At 44.1% G+C, this 20,476-nt stretch overlaps 1 protein-coding gene across 2 annotated transcripts in view; it reads left to right on the top strand.

The window, feature by feature from the left end:
- TRIM50 (tripartite motif containing 50) overlaps positions 1-20,476 on the top strand; it is a 360,887-nt gene that overhangs the window by 218,873 nt on the left and 121,538 nt on the right. For both annotated transcript variants that reach the window (XM_069614781.1, XM_069614782.1), the window contains exons 4-6: positions 11,648-11,878; positions 12,663-12,685; positions 16,956-17,080. In XM_069614781.1, coding sequence (XP_069470882.1) covers positions 11,648-11,878; positions 12,663-12,685; positions 16,956-17,080 — 379 coding nt within the window. The remainder of the gene's footprint in view (positions 1-11,647; positions 11,879-12,662; positions 12,686-16,955; positions 17,081-20,476) is intronic.

Genomic DNA, 20,476 nt, shown 5'->3' with positions numbered 1-20,476 from the left:
TCACCAGCATGCTTAACATAGATTGTTAACATTATTTATAGAGTAACACTATAGAGCATAAACACATTTGAGTGAGGCTTTATCTACAGATAATGAAGGAAAATAAGGCAGAGTGATGAAAAGTGATTGGCTCGGGATCACATATTGTATGACGTGTGGAAGGTGGGGGAATTGAGCCCTGTCGTCCTGGTTCCACTGTGTCCAATTCCGAAAACAGGGGAGACGTCAACTTCAATTATTCCACCTTCAAAGCACCAAAGTATCTACAGGGGGGAAGCCTATTAATCAGCAAATACAACTTACTATATGCATCACTTAGTCAGAAAAAGAAAGGAGGTCAAGCCAATCCCACAATCTGGTGCAGTGGCATGCAGCTCAGACATAGATCTCAGCAACAGTAAGAATGCTGACCTACCATTCCAGATTTACTCTATTTTCCTTACCCATCATCCTCCTGTGTCCATCCATAGCAAGACATTGGGCCTCATTACGAGTTTGGAGGCAGCCGTGGTGCTATTAGGACCATGGCTGCCTCCAAACTCGTATCCGGGTTCCTTGAATGGGGACTTACCGGGTCATTCCAACCTTGGAGGACCCAGTAAGTCCCCATTCAAAATACCCATCCCCATTCGAGCCCCCACAGGGCTCAATCGGAATGGGGAGGGAACTAATAACGGGCCCGTTAATAACGGGCCGTTATTAGCTCCCCGGTCCCTTAGCGGGTCCCGCTAAGGGCGGCTCGTAATGCGGCGGTAAGGGGTTAATGGCACCGGCATCCTTACCAGCGCCGTTAACCCCTTACCGCCGCACTCGTAATGACCCTCATTGTCAATACCCCCCTGTTTCTTACAAATAACTTTCAGACGTCTGTTGCCCTTTTTCTCCATCCTTTAACTATGAGTTGAATCTCCTTTCCTAACCTTTCACGCACCTCCTTCCCTTGCCCAGTCACCAATTCCTTGCCACTCAAACCCTTTCATTGGCTATCACACCAACCCCATTCCTTGCCCCTCCCAATCTTCAGTTGCCCTGGCTTTTAGGTAGACGGTAGATCACCTTGATTTGCCAGTCAGCCTCTGCCAGTCACAACAAGAACCCAGGGTCGTGGTCTTGCTGGTAATTGTGGCAATGCAGTTTGCACTTGGATAATGCAAAGCGAAAGACGGCTGGAGGGTGTTGCTTTTTTGTGGTCCGAAGTTGTGAGCAAGATTGACTTAATAAATTTATGTGCGATTTCAAATAAGGTGGAGTGTGTGTTTGTTTGTGTTTGTGTTTCAGTTTCTGTGACTTTGTTAATGTGTTTCAGTGTATTTGTGACATACCTGTGTTCATGAGACTTTGTGCCTATTTATCTGAATCTAGTGTTCATTTACATGTGTGTCCTTTGTTGGTTATCTAAGAGAAGAGTGTCTTGGACAAGAAAATGAAAAACGATCGCAGACTTAGGGGGTCATTAAGAGATGGGTGGTAATAGTAAAATCACCAGTATTTGGCAAATACTGTTGATTGTACCGTCCACCTAATTCAGGGTTTGATCAAATACCCTCAGTGGTATTTGTGAGCAGTCAGAAATGAGAGACAGACACAAAGTTGTACTTTTCTCAATGTTTGCCATTTTTATGAAAAGAAAGGAGGGGTAAGGTAAACTCCTATCTGCCCCTATGCTAACGAGTATGTTCCTACCTAGTAAACTGAAACTTAAGAATGATGACCGTGTGTCCAAAGGTACCTGACCCTCACACTAACACACACAACCGAAGTGTACAAGGCAAATGTATCTGATTTCAGTTGAACAAAATGGTGCAAATGTTCAAACTTATAATTCTCACAAAGTACGCCTTGTGACTAGGGTTTGGTTCCCTTCCCCTGCATCAATTCAGGAAACCCTTTGAAAAATTTCTGATCCAACAATGTTCTATTCAGTTCAACACAAAATGTCTTTTCCAGCCAATATGTCCTTCCACTTGGTAAAGTAAATGTCTCTTTCACAAAACACTTGTTCAAAAACCAAAGCAATTGTTTCTTCCACAAAGTATCCTTCCCAGGATGTAAAGTAGATATAAGAATATCACAATAATTTGTTCAGTGGAATACTTTTGTCAGGACAGCACAGCAAATATCTTTTGTGATGAAACAGTTTTTCAGGATGATAAAGTTAACAGTTACTTTCCAGAACACTTTATTACCACAACCACATTTCCTCAAAGCAACTTTTTCTTTCCTGGTATACTCGACAGCCAGGACTAAGCCAGGACTAACTACCACTGATCCCTTTCCTAGTTTACTCGTCTGCCAGTAAGAAAAACTCTTACAACTATAATTGGTCACTTGTGTTAGTAGCAATATTTTTTGCAAGGCTCGCCACACCAGTATCCCATGTGAGGAGGTTTAAACAATGGTTGCCTTTCTTTATAGTCTCTTGACTGTTGGCAATATGGGTTACAGATTTCCCCAAGTTGATATCTCATATAAGGAGAATTGCACTCTTTTTGCCCTTTTACTTCTTCTTCATGGCTTCTTGGCAGTTGGCAATGTGGGTTACAGATTTCCCCAAGCTCACATCGCATAAAAGGAGAATTGTGCCCTTGTTGCCCTTTTATTCTACTTGCTTGGTTTTCAAAATTCTCTGTTATTAATAGAAGTTCTGCTCAGAGTGCTCTGGGGTTACCTTTTCCTTTAGGCCAACTCACTAGCTTCTTTCGGCATCTCAGCATCACTCCTTGCTGCTGTGGCGTACCCTTCGTGGTCAGCAATGACAGTGACAGCTCTTCTGTAACTGTAACTTCCACTGCCACCTTCTCTTGAGATCCACCAGCTCTGTTGGGTCTCCATGTCCTCCAGCACACCTGAGCAACTCACGTCAGGTCGGGAGCATGTTTCCCGCACAACTGGGCTTCTTTCCTCGCTGCCGTCCACGACTCTGCTTCTTGATGTGCATACTCTGCAAATCTGCATGCATTCTATTCTTGCATCGGCTTCTGCTGGCACTCAAACTCCTGCTTAAGCTCCAACCACTTTTTGGCCGTCAGTGGCCTTCCCTACTTCATTGGCCTGTCTCCTGATTGCTTCTTCCTCTGCTACTCCTTCCTTCAGCTGTGGCTCATTCCCACATTTAAATTACCTGCTTAGGTTCCTTGACTTGAAACAACAAGATCACACAGTCCTTTTAGTAGCACCTTTGATCCTCATTAACTCTTTGTCCCTCTTCCTCGTCCAAGTACTTCAGGCATTATGATTCTTTGTTGTCTATTTAGTTCTGTTTGATTTGTGAACTGAAGGTTATCAGAGTTAGGAGATGTTATGTGAATGATATGTGATTAAACATTGGGGTTAGGACTTCTACCTAAGACAGAATCATGATAATTAGAAGATGTCACATTTGATTCATGTTTTCCCGAAAGTATAAAACGTATTCTGTCTAGGTGACTATACATAGTGTGTTCTTTGGGTCTTCTCATGGGAGGGACTTGCGCGGTGAAAGCATGACATCAGATATTGGGAATTATAGGGTTCTCATCCTCATAAGAAGACAAATACTGCGTCTCTCCCAAATGAATCACCACTTCCCCTTGAACTCCATCTCCTCCATGTGATAATCCCTCATGATGCCACCCCTAGGGTTATGATCAGGTAGCGGCTGCCTCCCCCTGGCCACATGGGAGGATATTTTAGGATGGGATCCAGTGATGACTCTGCAGGATTCATCACATATTCCATGGCAATACCGGAGGTGGTATTTTAGGCATACGTTTTGCAGAAAATCCCCCTATTTTTACCTCCACATTGAAGGTTGAGGTAAAAATCCAAACTGGACCCACATTTCTTAAATGTTTATTTTTACGGTACAGAGCAGAAGCATGGGTGCTTCCCTTCAATAGAGTGAAAAAGATTTTTTACAGATGGCCATATTGAGGTGATAAAAAGGTGGGATTTCTGATTGCCTCCTCTCACCACCTTACTCATATGACTCATAAAAGGGCCAGAATTGTCCCTTTTGTGCTTATGGAAAATCAACAATTGTATTCAGAGCCACCGAACATAAACAATGTTTTGCTTCACATTGATGCTGAAAATGGCTGAACGAAAACGTAAACAAATGCTTTTTTACATTAATGCCATTGGAGGTGGCATTTCTGAAATAGCACTGGAGGTATTCCAGAAATACCACCTCTCCTGGTGGTAATCTTTAAGTAGGGCGGATTTCCAGAAATACCACGGTCAGAGCCGGTAACATTCTTCAGTGGTATTAACAAATCCTCCCAAATCTGAATGACTGTGTTAGTTTGCAGTCTTCTAATAATTAATACCTTAAAATGACATCTTTATATGTGTGTTTTTCAAATTTGTCCAAATGTAAGTAGCAAAAACAGTCCAACAGCCAGTTATAAAACCACTATATAAGTGATATCCATGGGTGCTATTCGGGTTGCTAATAAACTCTTTTTGTATGTAGGCACTGGTGATCAAAAAATGAACCAGAACGTAGAGTAAGCATTTGTACAGAATCAAACTGAGGGCAAACTCTAATAAGATATGGGGCCTCATTACAAGGTCGGCGGTAACCCACCAGTGCCACAGGCGCATTGCGGCCATACCCAAAACACCGAATCCGCCACCTGACTTCCCGGTGCCACCAGGAGATTACAAGTCCCGGCGGACCGGGAAATCAGGTGGCAGATTCGGTATCTCCTCATTCCCGTGGAGTCTCCTAGGGCTCCATGGCCGTGGGGAGACAGAAGCACTGGAACCTATGCTAACGGTGCCGGTGCTTCCGTGACGACTCTGCCTACCAGGGCCAATGCGCTACAGCCCCTGCAGGTAGACTCATAGTGGCAGTCCAAAAACAAGGGTTCCGGTAAGCTTACCAGCACCCTTGTTTCCGGACAACTACACTCGGAATGAGGCCCATGGACCCTTACTTCCTTAGCAGGGAGAAGTCATGATAAACTGCTGCAAATTGAGACAGACCAGTGGTGTAGTGGAGAACAGTGGTTCCAACATTATCATCCAGCGTCACAGAATATGTTATGTAAATGCATACATTGTCACTGGGCGGCATGAACATGCCCCTGCAACCTAGACTCCTCTACCTCTGACTCACTGTGAAGCGCATTGCTGAAATCAAGACAATTGCCCCGCCCCATTTACACAGACTCTGAGTAGGCTTTGCAGCTCTCTGTTCCTTTGTGGCAGGCTAGATTCTGAAGGAATTCTTTTTTTCGGTTATATTTTTTACATTTAGGAGCTCTAGCCAATGGGGCAACAGCCCAGCCAGCCTGAGTGGCAATTGCCCCTATGCTCCCTTGCCAGTCCGCGCCATTGTGACCACCATCTGATGGCGAAGTCTAGGGGACTTTGAAAGTTTATGCAATTTACCATATCAGCATTATAGTTTCAGTTAGTGTAAGAAAAGGTATAAAAAGTGGCATTGTGTTGAAACCAGTAAAGTAAGAGCCTTATACTTTGAGGTGTCACTGGAGCAGACCATTGCCTTAGACTACGTAAATAAAACAGGTCCTAAAAATATGTTTGACCTGCCAGCACCACCTCGGTCTCTTTGTAACTGCACTGAAGACTGGAACCTCAGCTTGAAGTGCAGTAGGAAATATGCAAGAAACAAATGAAGGAAGGGCTGAGAAAATGTTCTCTGACCTTGTACCAAAACCACAAGAGTTCCCCAGGAGCCAAATAAGGATGCAACTAACCCTACATCATATATAGCAAACAGTCACTTTTCTCGTAGATATTGTCAATCTGTTCCTATTGGGTTGAATTATTGACTTAGCACCTTGACACCCTCAGTGCCAAATCTCACCTACTCTTGATGGTTACATCCAACAATGAGATAATTCTTGGAACAGATACTGCCTCTTTTTTCAGCAAAAGAATATAGCATTTCTATATTATTCTGCAAAAACAATTTGTTGATCTGTTGATTGATTTAACGTTTTGTAACACTCTGACTGCGTAAAAAGTTGCTTCTGAATTGCCAGGCGTGAAGGAGGAAGGAAAAAGGGAAAGTGGAGATGAAGGAGAGGAGGATAAGGTTAGAAATGAGGATGCAGGTACCTTTCACCCAATTCAGATAAGCTGCACTTCAAAGCCCAAGAAGTACAACATTTGTAACAGTACATAATAACATTTCAGGTCTGATAGGATAATGGTATTTATTTATGGAAGCTGTCACAAAAAATATTGTTTTAATGCCTTCCTGAATATGAGTTAGTCCAAGTAGAGTCTGTGAGAAACCAATAGGTGTCCCACCCGCTAGTCCTCAGGGACTTATCATCAAGGTGGTCAGGGCACGGCCATTGCTTTTGGATCTAGTTCCTCGGGATGGACCAGTGCGGGACGATCACCTAGGTGAGGGGTCTTCGGGCAGTGGGGCTGAGATAGCTGATGGTGAGACAAAGTATTCCCCCTTATTTTGTTTATCCAACCCATCCTTTGTTTTAGGATGCTCCAAGGTCCCAACTCCGCGCCCCCATTTTTACACAAACACTGGGCCGAGGGAAGAGGCTGACTGAGAGTAACCAGACTAGCTCTGTCACATCGTACTGGACATGTCCTGTTAATTGGTTCAGGCAAAGTCTGGCACTTTACACTAAGTGCATACACCTGATACCAGTAAACTCTCCTCACATGATTAAAAGGTAACACTTAAAGACACACTCTGAGCAAGGCGGAACACGAGTACGAGCAGAACTTCCGGGACAAAAGCAAACCTACTGGAGCAGAGCGACGGACCAAGGGGTGGGAGAGTTCCCTACTGGAGGTTTTTGCCTCTGACAGGCCACGAAAAACACATGCAGAAGGCCAGATCCCACAAGTGAAGAATGAATTGTGTTTTAAGGACACCGACGACTCTCCCGGGTTAACAGAAGAGTTGGGGAGGTGAGGCCAAGCCTGTGGTACTAACCTTGACTCGTGAATTGGATACCGCAAAGCCAAGAAAAAGTTGCACACAGCCGGTGAGTTGGTCAGTGACCTGAAAAACTGGTGTGTGTTAAAGGTTGAAATAGCAACATTTTATCACAAGTGAAGGCTGCACGTGTGTGAGTGAGACACAAGGAAAGGCAGACCTGTGAATGAATTTTGAAGTAAAAGACAGCTGCAAAATCAGTGATTCAAAGTAACAGAGTGGTCCGGCGAAAGGAAGTATCGCACTGAAAGTCTCTGTGAAAAGTAAATTTTCGGAAGCGAGAAAGCAAAAGAACAGCAAAAGTGAAATAGCGAGGTTTAACTCCTAGAGAAGGGGAGAGTGAAAGTTGAACTGTAAACTGATTCAAAGTCGTCCTTCAGTGGTCCAAAAAGTAAACCACGCACATTCAAAAGTCTTCGACATCCGAAAGTGTTCCGAGCCCGACCGAGGGAGACCCAAAGTGAAATAAGCTTGGGGAAGAGGACCCCCCTGACAAGTTTGTGTTGAACTTTATCATGAGAGGTCTGAGCCCAGCTGAGGGGGACCTATGAGAACTATGTGCTGAAAGGTCTGAGCCTGACAGAGTGGGACCTTTATGACATTTTTAGTAGAAACATTATTTTGAAGTTGTGAAAAAAGACTTAAACGTACAAGGCCAGACGGGCCTCCACCCACGTTCTGGATCTGTTTATTTTATTGGAAGCCAAGCCAGAGTGTGTCATCCTGCCTACAGGGACTGCCTTACTCTGTGAGCTCTAACGTGGGGCGGATAGCTGGTTCAACCCACATTTATACATTTAAACACTGACTTTTCCTTTTGCATACATTTCTCTTTTTTACACTTTGTACAAGAGATAGGGCAGGCATTAGGTTTTGTTAGCATAGTCCATTTTGATTTGACAGACTCCACTAGGACTGAGTTATTTATTATTTGATGGTCGAGACTACTCCCATCTTAGTTATGGGGCAGAAATGAAGGTCTTGCAAATTGCATCCATCGTGTCAGTGTCATACTTGTGATACCATGCCTTCTCTACAAGTCTGAGAGCTTGAGTAAATGTGTCCCAAAGTTCTGTCAGGAAAGCGCCTCATTCCTGGAGGCTCTACCTGTGCTGGAAACATATGTGTCTCATCCTAAAATGGCCGAAACGTAATCCTAGGCTATGTGTGATTGGCATGCAATGTTGATGCATTCCTGCAAGGGGACTCTGTTTCTATGTGTCTCAACGCTCTGCTCTTCAGAGTGGGTGGTGGTTTCCGGATTCCCGTAAGTTCTGCCTTCAATTTCCTTGCTCTTAGCCCGCCCCTTATCTTCTTCATCCTGGTTCTTCACTCTTCATGGTCCTGCCACCTCCCAGCCTTGGCCATTATCCATAATCCATCCTGGTGGGATCATTTCTTCTTCTGGGTTCTAGTCATGGCCACTGCAGTCAAGAAGGATTCTCCTGTTGCCACTCTCCTGATTGCAGTTCTTCCTGCACCCTACCCTGCTGCCTCAGAAATGTTGTCTACTTCAGCACTGAGATATCCAGCTGCCTTGGAGGCTTTTTCATGGCTATGCCACTTTTCCTTCCATCACCTTCTTTCCTGGAGGATACTCTACTGAGAGTGTTTCATCTCCACTCCAGTCAGAGTGGCTTCTGGGAGGGACATATCTTACCTCATGCAATCAAGCCGACAGCATCCAGATAAGGTATGACCTGTCACTGACAGGTTCTGGGCCTTTGATGGGAAGCATCGTACCACCATAATATTTGGAAACTCAGTTGAGGGAGTGTGTTTGCTGCAGATGATTTGGCGGTAATGGGGGCAGGGGGTTTCTGAATTTGCCAGTTTATCTGATATTTTGGCCCACTTTGCCAGAAAGCTGTGCAGTGAATACAGAGCGTATTTAACATCCATTTGTTGTTGGACAGTGAACCAATCCAAAGTACGCTAGACCTTAGAGGTATGTTTGTGTTTTCTCAGGTTTAGGACAGGATGGGCTGCCCTATTTTGTAAATGTCACAGAAAACATATGTCTTTCTTCCAATGACCCAAATATGTTGCAGTATTAGGATTAAGATTATCGCCATTGTCCTCCTGCGGTTCAGGGATGGATGGTTCTTGTTTAGGATGTGATGTTGCACATTACAGTTCCTAATCAGAGCCTTGAATTTTGGCCCGGTTGCGAGGTGGTCATCTATGAATACATTGAGGTGTTTAACCATTCTGACAAGGACTAAAGAGGGTGCCGGAGGAGGTGGCCATGTGAAAAGCACACTGTGGAGGCTACTGCAAATGAATGCCTTTGTTTTTGCTTAATTAAGGCAAAGACTACAATTGCTTTTCCATTCCTGCAACAAATCACGGCAAACAACAGCATTGATTGGTGTATGCCATCTGTCCCCCAGGAAAATCATCAACTGTGTCATCAACATACAGGTGGAAAGGGACATTGAGTCATCGGGGCCAAGGTGTTCATATAGCTAATCAAAGATGAAAGTGAAGCACCTTGCAGGAACTCATGAAACTGAGTCAGAGGTGCTCACAGAAACTATCCAACTTTTACCTTGGTTGATCCATCATTCAGGTGGGAAGCTATTGCGTGTTGGGCAGGACCTTGAATCCCTACAGACTCTTGCAGCCGAGACAGCAAGGTGGTCTGGTCAAGAGTGTTGAATACCGTGGAGATCAAGAAATATCAGGGCAACGGCTGCTTGAGTTTCAGCGAATCCAGAATGTTTTCCCTTATATCTAGAAGCATTGATTTAGTGCTTCTGGATTGTCTCAAGCCAGATTCATATAATGAACTGCAGTATTTGATGAAACAAGGCACGAGGGTCTGGGTCAAAACTTTCATGAGGTTGAATCACTTATAAGAGTTCCTCTGCAGTCAATGGGGTGAACTCCAAGTAGGTCAGCGTGATAGCAGGTATAATGGATCTTTGAATGGGAGCAGAGTTTCATGGATTAATGTTATGTTTGATCTACACAACCTTGTCTCTGAAGTAAAGTGCCTGTGTGTCAGCCTCGTGAATGCAGGTTAACTTAAAAATAAGATACCTCTCTCTGTTCCATTACATGTCTTAATTCAGAAATGTCCAATGCCATATGGCTTACTGTACTGCTTCCTTCTAATGGGGAACAACATTATTTCCTTGAACCTGCTCGTGGATGAGCCTTCTTTGACTTCCCAGAAATGAGTATCCCTTGAATCTCTTGCATGGAAATACAGAACTTTAGGTCATAGATTAAACTGGTGGTCCTTTGAGTAAGGGAGCTTGGACCCTTCGTGGAGCACTCTGTGTTCCCCTGGTTGTTTTTGTTTGATAAAGGGAAAGCTGGCTTATTTTGCTAGGATCTAATGATAAGTCATTTATCGCCCCCAAAAAGTGTAATACGTTTTCAGTGTCGATTTACATGCATCAGACACATGGGCTCATGTTTGTCAGTGGCATAACGTGTTTGAATGGTATACAAGTCTTGAGTAAGGCTTTAACGCCTTTCAATCCCGCCAAGCCACATTTTCATTGATTTGTATGGCAGAGAGGAGGGGCCGAACGTAACTTGTGTTTCTGCCACCTCTTTCCTCTCCACCATACAAATTATCCGGCATTTGCGCCCGGCATGGATTTTCATCCCAGCGCAATGCTGGAGATCCCTTTGAGATCCGCCTGATTTATGCACCAGCATGCCTACCAGCATTTCAGGGAGCGGGTACAATTGAAATTAAACTCTCCCCAACATGCTTGCATGGGAACACTGCTTACCATGCGTGCATGGTATGCAGCGTTTCCATTTGAAATGCGAAGATACAAAAGTAAACGCTGCCCTGGTGTGCCAGGCACCCTTTACTCACTTTGCACTGCATGGTGCAAATGTGAAAAGCAAAAGGCGGAGTACACACTTGTGCGCCGCCTTTTGCCCTTTACATTTGCACCTGCAGTGCAAAGGACGGAAAACTGGTGGCGGGAACCTGGCTACGCCAGTGTGCAAACGTACCAGGTCTCCGCCATTAAATTACGATCAGGAGCAACCTGAGCTCCACAACGTTTTGTTAAGGAAGACAAAGCAGAAAATATAAACACATTCAAGAAAGGTATGTGTTTATGCATTCTGTTTCAAATATGAAGAAGACCTGTATGTTAATATTGTAGGTTTCCATACACCCATAAATTAGGACCTCAAGTTCACCTACAGAAAGCTGATTGGATGTTCTGGACTGGTAGGAGTGGGGTCAGAACAATTTCTTTTAAGGTTTAAAAGGAAAATGTGGCCCAGTCAATGATACATTTGAAAATGTTAACTCTGTAGTAGTCTGTTGATTAGGTCACCTAATGGATTCCCAGACCGGAAAGGGAATACACACAATAAAACCCATTAGAATCTGAATGCCTTCATTTATACTCTGTCACTCAGAGTAAAGCCCCTAACACTTTGTAACCTAGACATGCCAGCAGGACAGTACGGAAAGTAAAAGTACTCATTACTGTCTCACAGAGCACAACTGAAGGAGAGAAAATAGATTAAAGCTGTCTCTGAATACTGTGTGTCCTAGCCTAGGTTTTGAGAGTAAACTCCTAGTCCAGGATAGAGGTAGAGTACATAGGGTAAAGCTCCCAACACTTTGCTTGCTGTTGAAATATTAGGTATGACACAGAATAAAGCTTCTAACCATTTGTGTCCTAGTGGATGATAGGAGAATATGGCGTGTAAAGCTGATAATGCCCTGTATGTTTTCAGGATGAGTCTGATGCCTTCAAGTGTGTGATCCAGAAGGAATTCCAGGAGCTTCACAAGTACATTGAGGATGAGGAAGCCCACTTCCTGCAGACCACAACTAGAAAGACCTCCAACCTCATTGCCTCCATTGAAGCCCAGGCTCAACAGATAACGCAGACGCTGAAGAACTTTGCAGATATTGAAAGCTCATTGGAGAACCTCAATAATGAGAACCACTTGGACTTCATTAGAGTAAGCACGGACTGCATATTCATCTATTGATTACTTTCTCTTGCTTTATGTATCCTCTTTTATGTTCTGCTATGCCAGTTCACTGTCGTGCCTTCTTCACTGTAAGACCAGATCATCATCTGGTAGGTATATCCACTGCTATGGAATGTCTGGCTATCTCATACTGAGTCCATTCACTGCTGTTTTTGCTGTCATCACCAGATAAACTATGCTGCCCCCTGGTACATTAATTGCACCTTCACCACAATGCCCAATGTCACCAAAGGGAGACCCAACCTCAGCTCCTTCTCTCTTTCCCTTGGGCATGTCAATCCAAGCCTAAAACTCTTCAGTCTGTTCTCTTCCTCCCTGGAGCCAGTAACCCCAGTTGCTACCCCTATGTGTTGCCTTCCCCACAAACACCTGCACCCCTGGGTGTTCAAGCTTTTTCCCACATAGAACCTTTGGCCCACATGGGAACCCTCCCAAATGGTATCATGGTAAGATCCTGAAATCTTGAAATGCCTTTGTGAGTATTCTTTTAATGTTACATCCCTGGACACCTAAGATGACACCGCAGTCTTTAAAATGCTGTGACCTGCAGTGGGTCCAGGAGTTACATTACACATGACAGCACGGGCCAGGCTTTTGGGTGGGTGTGGGTAGATAGGTCCTTTGCTATTACCATGAATGGATTGCTTCCAATTGTTTGTATTCAAATGAATGATGCACCTTACCAGTAATATTTTTGGGGTCAGAGCAAAGCTTCTTGCTAATCCTCCTGTTATCTCTTTCTCCCTTACAGAAATACTCCACCATTGCCTCCAGGTGAGCCATGTTATCTAACAAGCAGTTTGTTTATGTACAGAATATGCTATGAAAAGAAGACAGTGCAGGGAAGAAGGCTTAAGGTGGGTGAAGAAAGGACGAGGAAAGTTGAAGCAGGATCGAAAAGGTGGCTGGTTAGAACTGGACCTCGATAAGGGGCTTTCCTGCGGCTAATAGTAACAAAGCAGAAGCAAAGGGCTGAAGGGAGCAAAGCAGGAGTTGGGCGCTAATAAAAAGAGGGCAGAAGCAGAGTGCTGCTAGGCACCAGGAAGGAGCAGAGAGATGGATAGGATCTGCTGATGAAGTGGACTGATAGGATTAGAGCACGAGAGGAGAAGCCCTGTGACTAGATAAGTGGGGTACTGGAGGAGCCACAGAGAACTCAAGTATTTGGGGAAGCAGTGGAGGCCTGATGGGAGGAGAGGTTGGGTGGGAGCAGATGTGAGCAGACCTCTCATGTTTTCAAAACTGTTATTACTAATTTGCGTGTCCATTGACATCACTGTCTGTGACGTTGTATGATATTTGATGCCCATGATTTCACAAGAAGTGCCATTATTGGCAGTGGCATTGCTTGAGTGTTATAAAAATGCCCCAGCATGCAGTATAGTTAATAAATACAAATAAAAAGCGTAGAAAGTAACACATGCATGTATCCATATTAAATGTGAACCCATATTTATTCCCAAATGGCTAAAGACATCCTTCATGCAGTATGAGCAGTAATAGTCCTGGCAGAGTCATCCCTATCACAGCCTCTTAAGGAGACCACCACAGAGCTCTCAAGTATCCCAGTTCTAATCATGTCAAAGACAACCGTTCTTTTTTGCCTCCAAGGAATTCTGGTAATTAGAGTTTTGTCATTTTAAATTTAGGACTGCAAGGAAAAGAGGACCCCAGTTGGCTTTCTCACGCATGGAACTGCGAGACATGAGCACCTTGAGACTGGATAAAGTAACAGCAGAGGAGAGACCGCCATTAGAACATTCTCGCGCATGTCTCATACACAGAGCATCATCTCATGTTTGAGTCATGTGCCTTTCATCTCACCATGTGCTTGACAACAAACCAACAAAACAATTAAGTAACTCAAGCCTAGCTCTCAAATGTCCTTCATGAGCAGTGCAAGATTCAAAATCCCAAGATAGCATTGTAGTCCTGGATTCCATTGCGCCAGCTGAGCACAGCCGTGTTGGAGTCCAGATTCCCTTATCCCCAGTATGTTCTCTACTGAGAGATTTCATTATTACTTTTAAAATAGAATTGTCGGATCCCTTTATGGTCAACTACCACAGTAAAAGCTACTTTCATTTTGAACACTTAGCCTAGTAATGCCAGATTCCCGTATGCCCAGTATGTGCTGGATTTTATATAGTGCAAACCAATTTGTGAAGCAACAGTGCTGGATTATAGGATGCAATAATGTAGATGCAAGTAGAAGGATACACTCATAGGTATACTTGGAGAACATGGAGAGGGGGAATGCAGATGATTACAGGCAATGGATGCAGGTAGGAGAGGGAAAGGTAGAACCAGTCTAATTTGTCGTGGATCCGAACTTGTGCGTGTCACACAATCTGAGCTTTTTAACTGCAGCCCTGGTACTGTATTCTATTCTACAACATTTTTATATAGCGCCAGCACGCCCGCAGGCCTCGGGGCGCACACATAACAACAACAAACAGAAAACAAATAAAAAGTCCTAGGTCAGTGTAATGGAATTAGGTTCCTAATCTCCTCCTCCATCGAACTAGTATGTCTTCACAGTTTTCTTAAACTGAGCAATTGACGGCAGCTGTTTAGGTGATTGTGGAAGGTCATTCCAAACACTCGGGCCCATACATTAAAACTTGAGCTTCCAAATCTCTTTAATGTAAGTCTTGGCTGCATCAATAAGTCTTTTTTATAGGACCGGAATGTACGCATAAACGGTAGTATTCTAATCCGTGCGCTAAAATAGACTGGAGCTTTACCTGCCAGGCATTTATAAACCAGACTTAATGCTTTAAAGCAAATCCTCTGGTGAACAGGGAGCCAATGCAGCTCCCTGCGCGTGGAGGTGACATGATCTCTACGCTTCAGGCCACATATGGCTTTGACCGCACCATTTTGAATAGTCTGCTGCCTTTTTACGTTAACCTGCGATAAACCAACCAGTAGCCCATTACAGTAATCCAGCCTTGTATTAATTGTAGCTGCCGCAATCAGGGCTCTGTTTTCCTCTGATAAGCATGGACGAATCTGCCAGAGCAGTTGCGCCATATAGGCACATCTGGAACTCAAAGGAGACACATGCTTGTTAAAATTTAGGTTACGATCAAAAATAACCCCCAGAGTTTTCGCATGGTCAGAAACCTATATTCTGGTACCCCCAATTGAAAAAGCCTCATATTCATGGTGCCCTCCCCTGCCGCTTTCAGATTTATGCCCAGTGAGCACAGTAACGGTTGCTTCCCTATTGCCCAGCTATCACAGCAGTGCCAGCTTGCATTATACCCATTTAACACAGGAGGCCTGGCTAGATACTATCATGCCTAGATAACACACACAGGTAAGGGCTTGTACAATTATGCCCTATTTATGCCGAGCGGGGCCAGATGCTAGTATTCCCCCCAAGTTGAGTGCACCATAATTCAATTAGACCCAGTAAGTAACAACGCTACAACACCAACATGCCAGGGATGGCAGACATAACTCATCTCAGGAAGTGACATTACAATGCATTTTGTTGCAATTACATCAGAGGAAGTGCTACAACAAGACCTTTTTCCTTGACTACACAGGGATCGGTATGACTGTTATACAAAAACCTACAATAAGCAGGATTTAATAAAATCACAAATCGTTTTTAAAGGGTACAAAAGGAAATGTTAGTAGCCAACCATAAATTAACTTGGATATTTTCCTGATGTAACAAGGGCGCAGTCATGATATGTTAGTGGTATTCCCAGGAGAATTATCACAGGAGAGAGACACTGCCAGTTTACGACAGTACAGTTTCTATGGATAGGTTCTGTCACCTTGTGCAAGTTATAAACTCACAAGCTGGGTATGTGGGTATAGTCATTTATTGTAAGGTACAGCCTCCCATGCCTAAGCAATTGCTTCACCTACCATGCATGCTTCTTTTGCAAAGGTACACTCAACCTTCACTTTGAGTCCTTATTACCTTAAGGGGCTCTGATTCACTCACAGGGGCTTGAAGAGGCTTAAGCGCAGAGAGGTCCTCACCCGATAAGGATAAAACAAAACGAACACATGTCAAGATATCTTCTCTTATCAAACATAATCCAAGTTTGTATCTAGCACTGCACGACAGACTATAAGCAACGTAATAATAGGTGTCAGAATCAAACTTGGATGATAGACTAAGGTTCCTTTATTTTGTGGGTTTCATACATATCTCTGATGCAAGCGCTGAATTTGACTAATTAGTGTGAGAAGCTGACCTGTTTGCTGAAAGCACAGTTTAATTTGTAGCTGAGATGTATCTAGAATATTTGGTATTGGACTCTCTCTTAAATATATTTCTTTTCTAGAACATACAGACTGGAAAGTTACCATAAATCGCATATGAAAGGCTGTTTGTGGCGTGCTATTCTGCTGTGCAGATATGGTACTGCAGAGAGCATGGTCAGCTATAGGCTCATTGCCCTCCGTGTGGTGAATGGTAAAGATCGGTAAAAACAGGCACAGGCAGTTTTTCCAACTATTTTCTGTAGTCTGTGCCATTTTCTTCAGGATTCCCCTCCCAGAGAGGGAAAATACACTTTGTGTATTTCCCCACTCAGCGAAGGGAGACAGACAGCATGTCCACTCATTGACTTGATTTGAACAGAGAGGAAAGACTCCCAATTTTCCGTCTGCTTTTTTGCAGCTGAAAAAGTAGGCAGAACCTATAGGGATTCATTGTAATGCCGGTCATCACGTGGCCGCTATTACTGCTCATTACTTGGCTGGGGCATAAAACGCATGGGAACCATGAACCAACCAGATTTCCATGCCTTTTTTTCACATTGGAGGGTGAATGTCCAAATCCACCAGTGTATGCATGGGTGCGTACTTAGTCATAGAGGTGCTCCATTCCGGCAAATTCTCTGGCTCATTTAAAACAAGATCATTGATGGTAACATAGGTCAATAACAGATTTTCACTATGTCAGGTACCTCAGACTGAAGAGTTATCATGACAATAATAAAGCCTTCATGTGAGTAGAGATGATATATGGGCAACCATGACCAAACCTTTTGTTCCTCTCCTGGGCATATAGGGCACAGCTTCCCAAGCAACGCCGCTCAGAGGTGCCGTACATTGCTGTTTCTTTCAAACCAGGCTTCAGGCATGATGACATCAAGATCACTGTCTGGAAGCGGCTCTTCCGCAGAATCCTACCCAGTAAGTAACAATGTCCTAAACAGACTGCCCTTATGTTTTAATGAGTAACTACACTCTTAAGTGACTGACCCATACTGTGTTTTCGTAAGTTACAATGAACTAAAGTGACTGGTACTGTGTTTTAGTAAGCTACGACATTCTAAAGTATCCAGTATTGTGTTTTAGTAAATTAAAATGTTTTAAAGTGCTAGTACTGTATTTTAGTAAGTAACATGTCCAACTGTTTCATCCATCACTTCTCCTTTTTCATGACTAAGCAACAAATAAACACATTTTTATGTAAATATCAGAAGATAAGCATAAGAAAATTGCTGTTCTCACTAAGAGGTAATTAATACCAATTACAAACACTGTCCTCACTGCCAGATACTACACAAATACCAGTGGCACATCTAGGCATCAAACTGTCAGAATCCAGAGCCCCTAGGACTGATAGTGTTGTGCACACTGGGTTGTGCCTTTACGGCTTTGGCTACTAACACATTCGCGCTCTAGTCTTTCTCAAGATGGCCACCAGCTTCTTGTGCATCAGTGTTATGAGGCGATAAACGCCTCCTGATCTTCCGGAGCTCCGCGTCTCAACAAAGGTATTCACTCGCCTATCAACGCTCACTGTTTTCTGTATCCTTTTTTCCTTCTTTCGCCCTTTTTGGTGCTGCTGCCTCCTCATTACAATATTCCTGTAATCTTCATTCTGCTCCTTTTCCCTCAGTTCTTCCGCTCCTTGCCTTCAGTTATTCTGCTCCTACTACCTTCACCCTATCCATTTCTTCAGCCTTCCTTAGCCTGTACTCGGAAATCATCTCCAGCACTGTTCTTCCTGGAAATCCAAGTACTGTTGCCTTTACTTGGAGAACTGCCACCATCAAGCTTCAAGGAAAATATCCACAAGGGTTTTTTCTGGGTTTAACCCCTTTTTCCCTCATCGGTCCCGGCAGCCGGGTCTTTCCCAGCTCACCAGTTGCTTTGGGGCAATCAGGAGAAGGAAACGGATCGCTAGGTCCATATATCACCCGGCTACTCAGTCTCCACTGCTCAGACGGTATTATTCTCACACAAACACACTACAAATACTATAGTCACTGCCATCTAACTACTAACATTATCTCAAACTACCCTCAACGCAGTTGTCAGACCACACAATCCACCCATTACAGGTCACGCAACCGACACACCTTACTTGGATCTGTTTCATAGGTATCTTGCCACTGTTTTCAGCTTCACAGTAAGGCTTGACTGATTATCCTTCCAACTGCCCTTGAAGCTTTATTTATTCGTCACCATTCAGTTGTTTAGTAGCTTTCACTTGCAAAGACCAACATAGGCTTCCCAGTATACTCACCTGCTAGGAAACCCAGTTACTATTATAGTTCTTTTGCACAAGCCATCATAAGCTTCCCAGTACACTATCCTGCTAGGAAACGCATTCACTGTTTCAATTTCTTTCATTAATATGCAATAGTATCTGCTTGACTCTTGGCAATGCTTGGTTGACTCTTGGCAATGCTTTTTTGCCTCTTGACAATGTTCATCACAAACATTTGCTTAGGCCTGCTTGTTTGGCTTTGTTTGGTAGCATTACTTTTCATGTTAGTTCAAAACCACTTCGCTTCACTGATATCAACGTTTCCTCTGGTTTTATCAGAGTTCATTAATTCACGGTTGTTCCCCAAATTGACTTAAGTAAGGGATTTAACGTAAATACAATCTCTTTCTTTCATCAGTTTGTCATATATGGTGAATTTTCCACTGAAACCTATGTCGGTACGCCCTTGGGCTCCCAGCACTCCTGTGCAGACTCACCGGTGTTGCTTGGCATTTCCGACGTATGGTGTGGGGCTGCAGAACTTGCTGTGTCTCTGGGAAGCTTTGCCTGTCCTGCTGGTCCCCCCACGGCTTCATGGACAGCGTCTCTCTCGCCCGCCGGTATGGCTGATGCACCCCACTGCCTATGTGACTCCGCCAGCCCCTTCTCTGCTGCAGTTTGTTCAGCGGTGCTCCTTTCAGTTCTCACCCAGCTTCTCCAGATTCCTCTGTGGGTCAGAGAGAAGCATCCGCTTTCCTCTGCAGACCTTTCTCGTGGCGGCCTGCTTTTCCCCTTGTTTCCTGCTGCATTTGCTCTGGATCCCTCTCCGGTTTCTCTGGATTTCTCTGGGTTTCGCTTTCACATGGTTGCTCTCTCATTCACGTCCTTCCTATTCTTCCAGTACTGGTATCCTGCCAGCTTGGTTAGTTACTCTGCAAGTAGACTGCGCAAAGTTAGCTCTGTAGTCTGTGTCAGTCTTTGTTGCATCTTCCTCGCCCCTGTACCAAAGTGGTGTTTGTATGTGCAAATATCATTAAAGAGAGGCTGTATTGCTCTGATGTGTCTCTTCCTCGTCCCAATGCCTGACTGGTGTTTACTGGAAGATGCTTTATGTAAAAGATAGGGAATGGACTGGTAATAACCTACAAACTCCTGGGGAATATTGGACTCATTAGAAAAGGGAAATGGGGGATACTGTGTCTCACCCAAGGGTGCCCATTCCCCAGGTCTCCTCCACCCAAGTGATCCTCCCTTGCATATCCACCCCCAGGGCCAGAATCTGATAGCAACAGCCTTTCCCTGGCCACCTGTGAGGAGGATATATTGGGGAAAGAAGTGAGGACACCCTCAGATTCCTCACAGCTGCCCGATGACACACAGACCCAAAAAATAACCTGAACACTGCTGACAGCCCTCATGCTACACATTTCCCCAATGCTGCCTAAGAATGTGCATAATATTTCCCTCTCAACCACAACATATCAACACCCAAAATACTGCTGGGTAACATACTCTTAAGATATCACAAACATTCCCAGGTAACATAGAGCCTATGAATAACATAAATGTGTGACTGATATCAAATACCCTTCACATACCCTCAATATTACCAGGAAACCCAGACGTTACAGATATCCTCATTGCTACCAGATGGTAGACATTCTACAAATAACCCTTGAAATTGTGTAACGCTTACCTTGTGTCTCGTAGGGACAGATGCAGCCCTACCTTGTAACTGTGCTGGCCCTGTTGGATTCTGTATTGGTGAGTAAGTCCACACCTCCCCAGGAGCCAAATGTGTGTGACAATGACCTACTGACACCCACAATTGCCCCTAACGGAGTTAGGATTCTTGTTGGGTGTTTTCTGATAAGAATAACTGTGGTAGTGATTCTCGTCTGCAGGGCTCTGGTAGTTAATGCTGCATTGAAGAAAAAACCTCTAATTAGACCGTGGGTGAGTTCCCGAATGTGGACTATGAATTAGGCAATACTGTATGGCTATAGCTTACCAGCCCAAGTTCTGTATAATAAACGGACTCTCAGTGGAGCCATTCTATGAGCAGTATCCTTGAATGTCAGGTATTGTTT

This window comes from Ambystoma mexicanum, chromosome 9, assembly GCF_040938575.1.
Source record: "Ambystoma mexicanum isolate Mex_15411 chromosome 9, UKY_AmexF1_1, whole genome shotgun sequence".
In the NCBI taxonomy this organism is placed as follows: domain Eukaryota; kingdom Metazoa; phylum Chordata; class Amphibia; order Caudata; family Ambystomatidae; genus Ambystoma; species Ambystoma mexicanum.
Note: the sequence above shows the minus strand (reverse complement) of the source record. Positions and strands in the feature narration are given on the sequence as shown.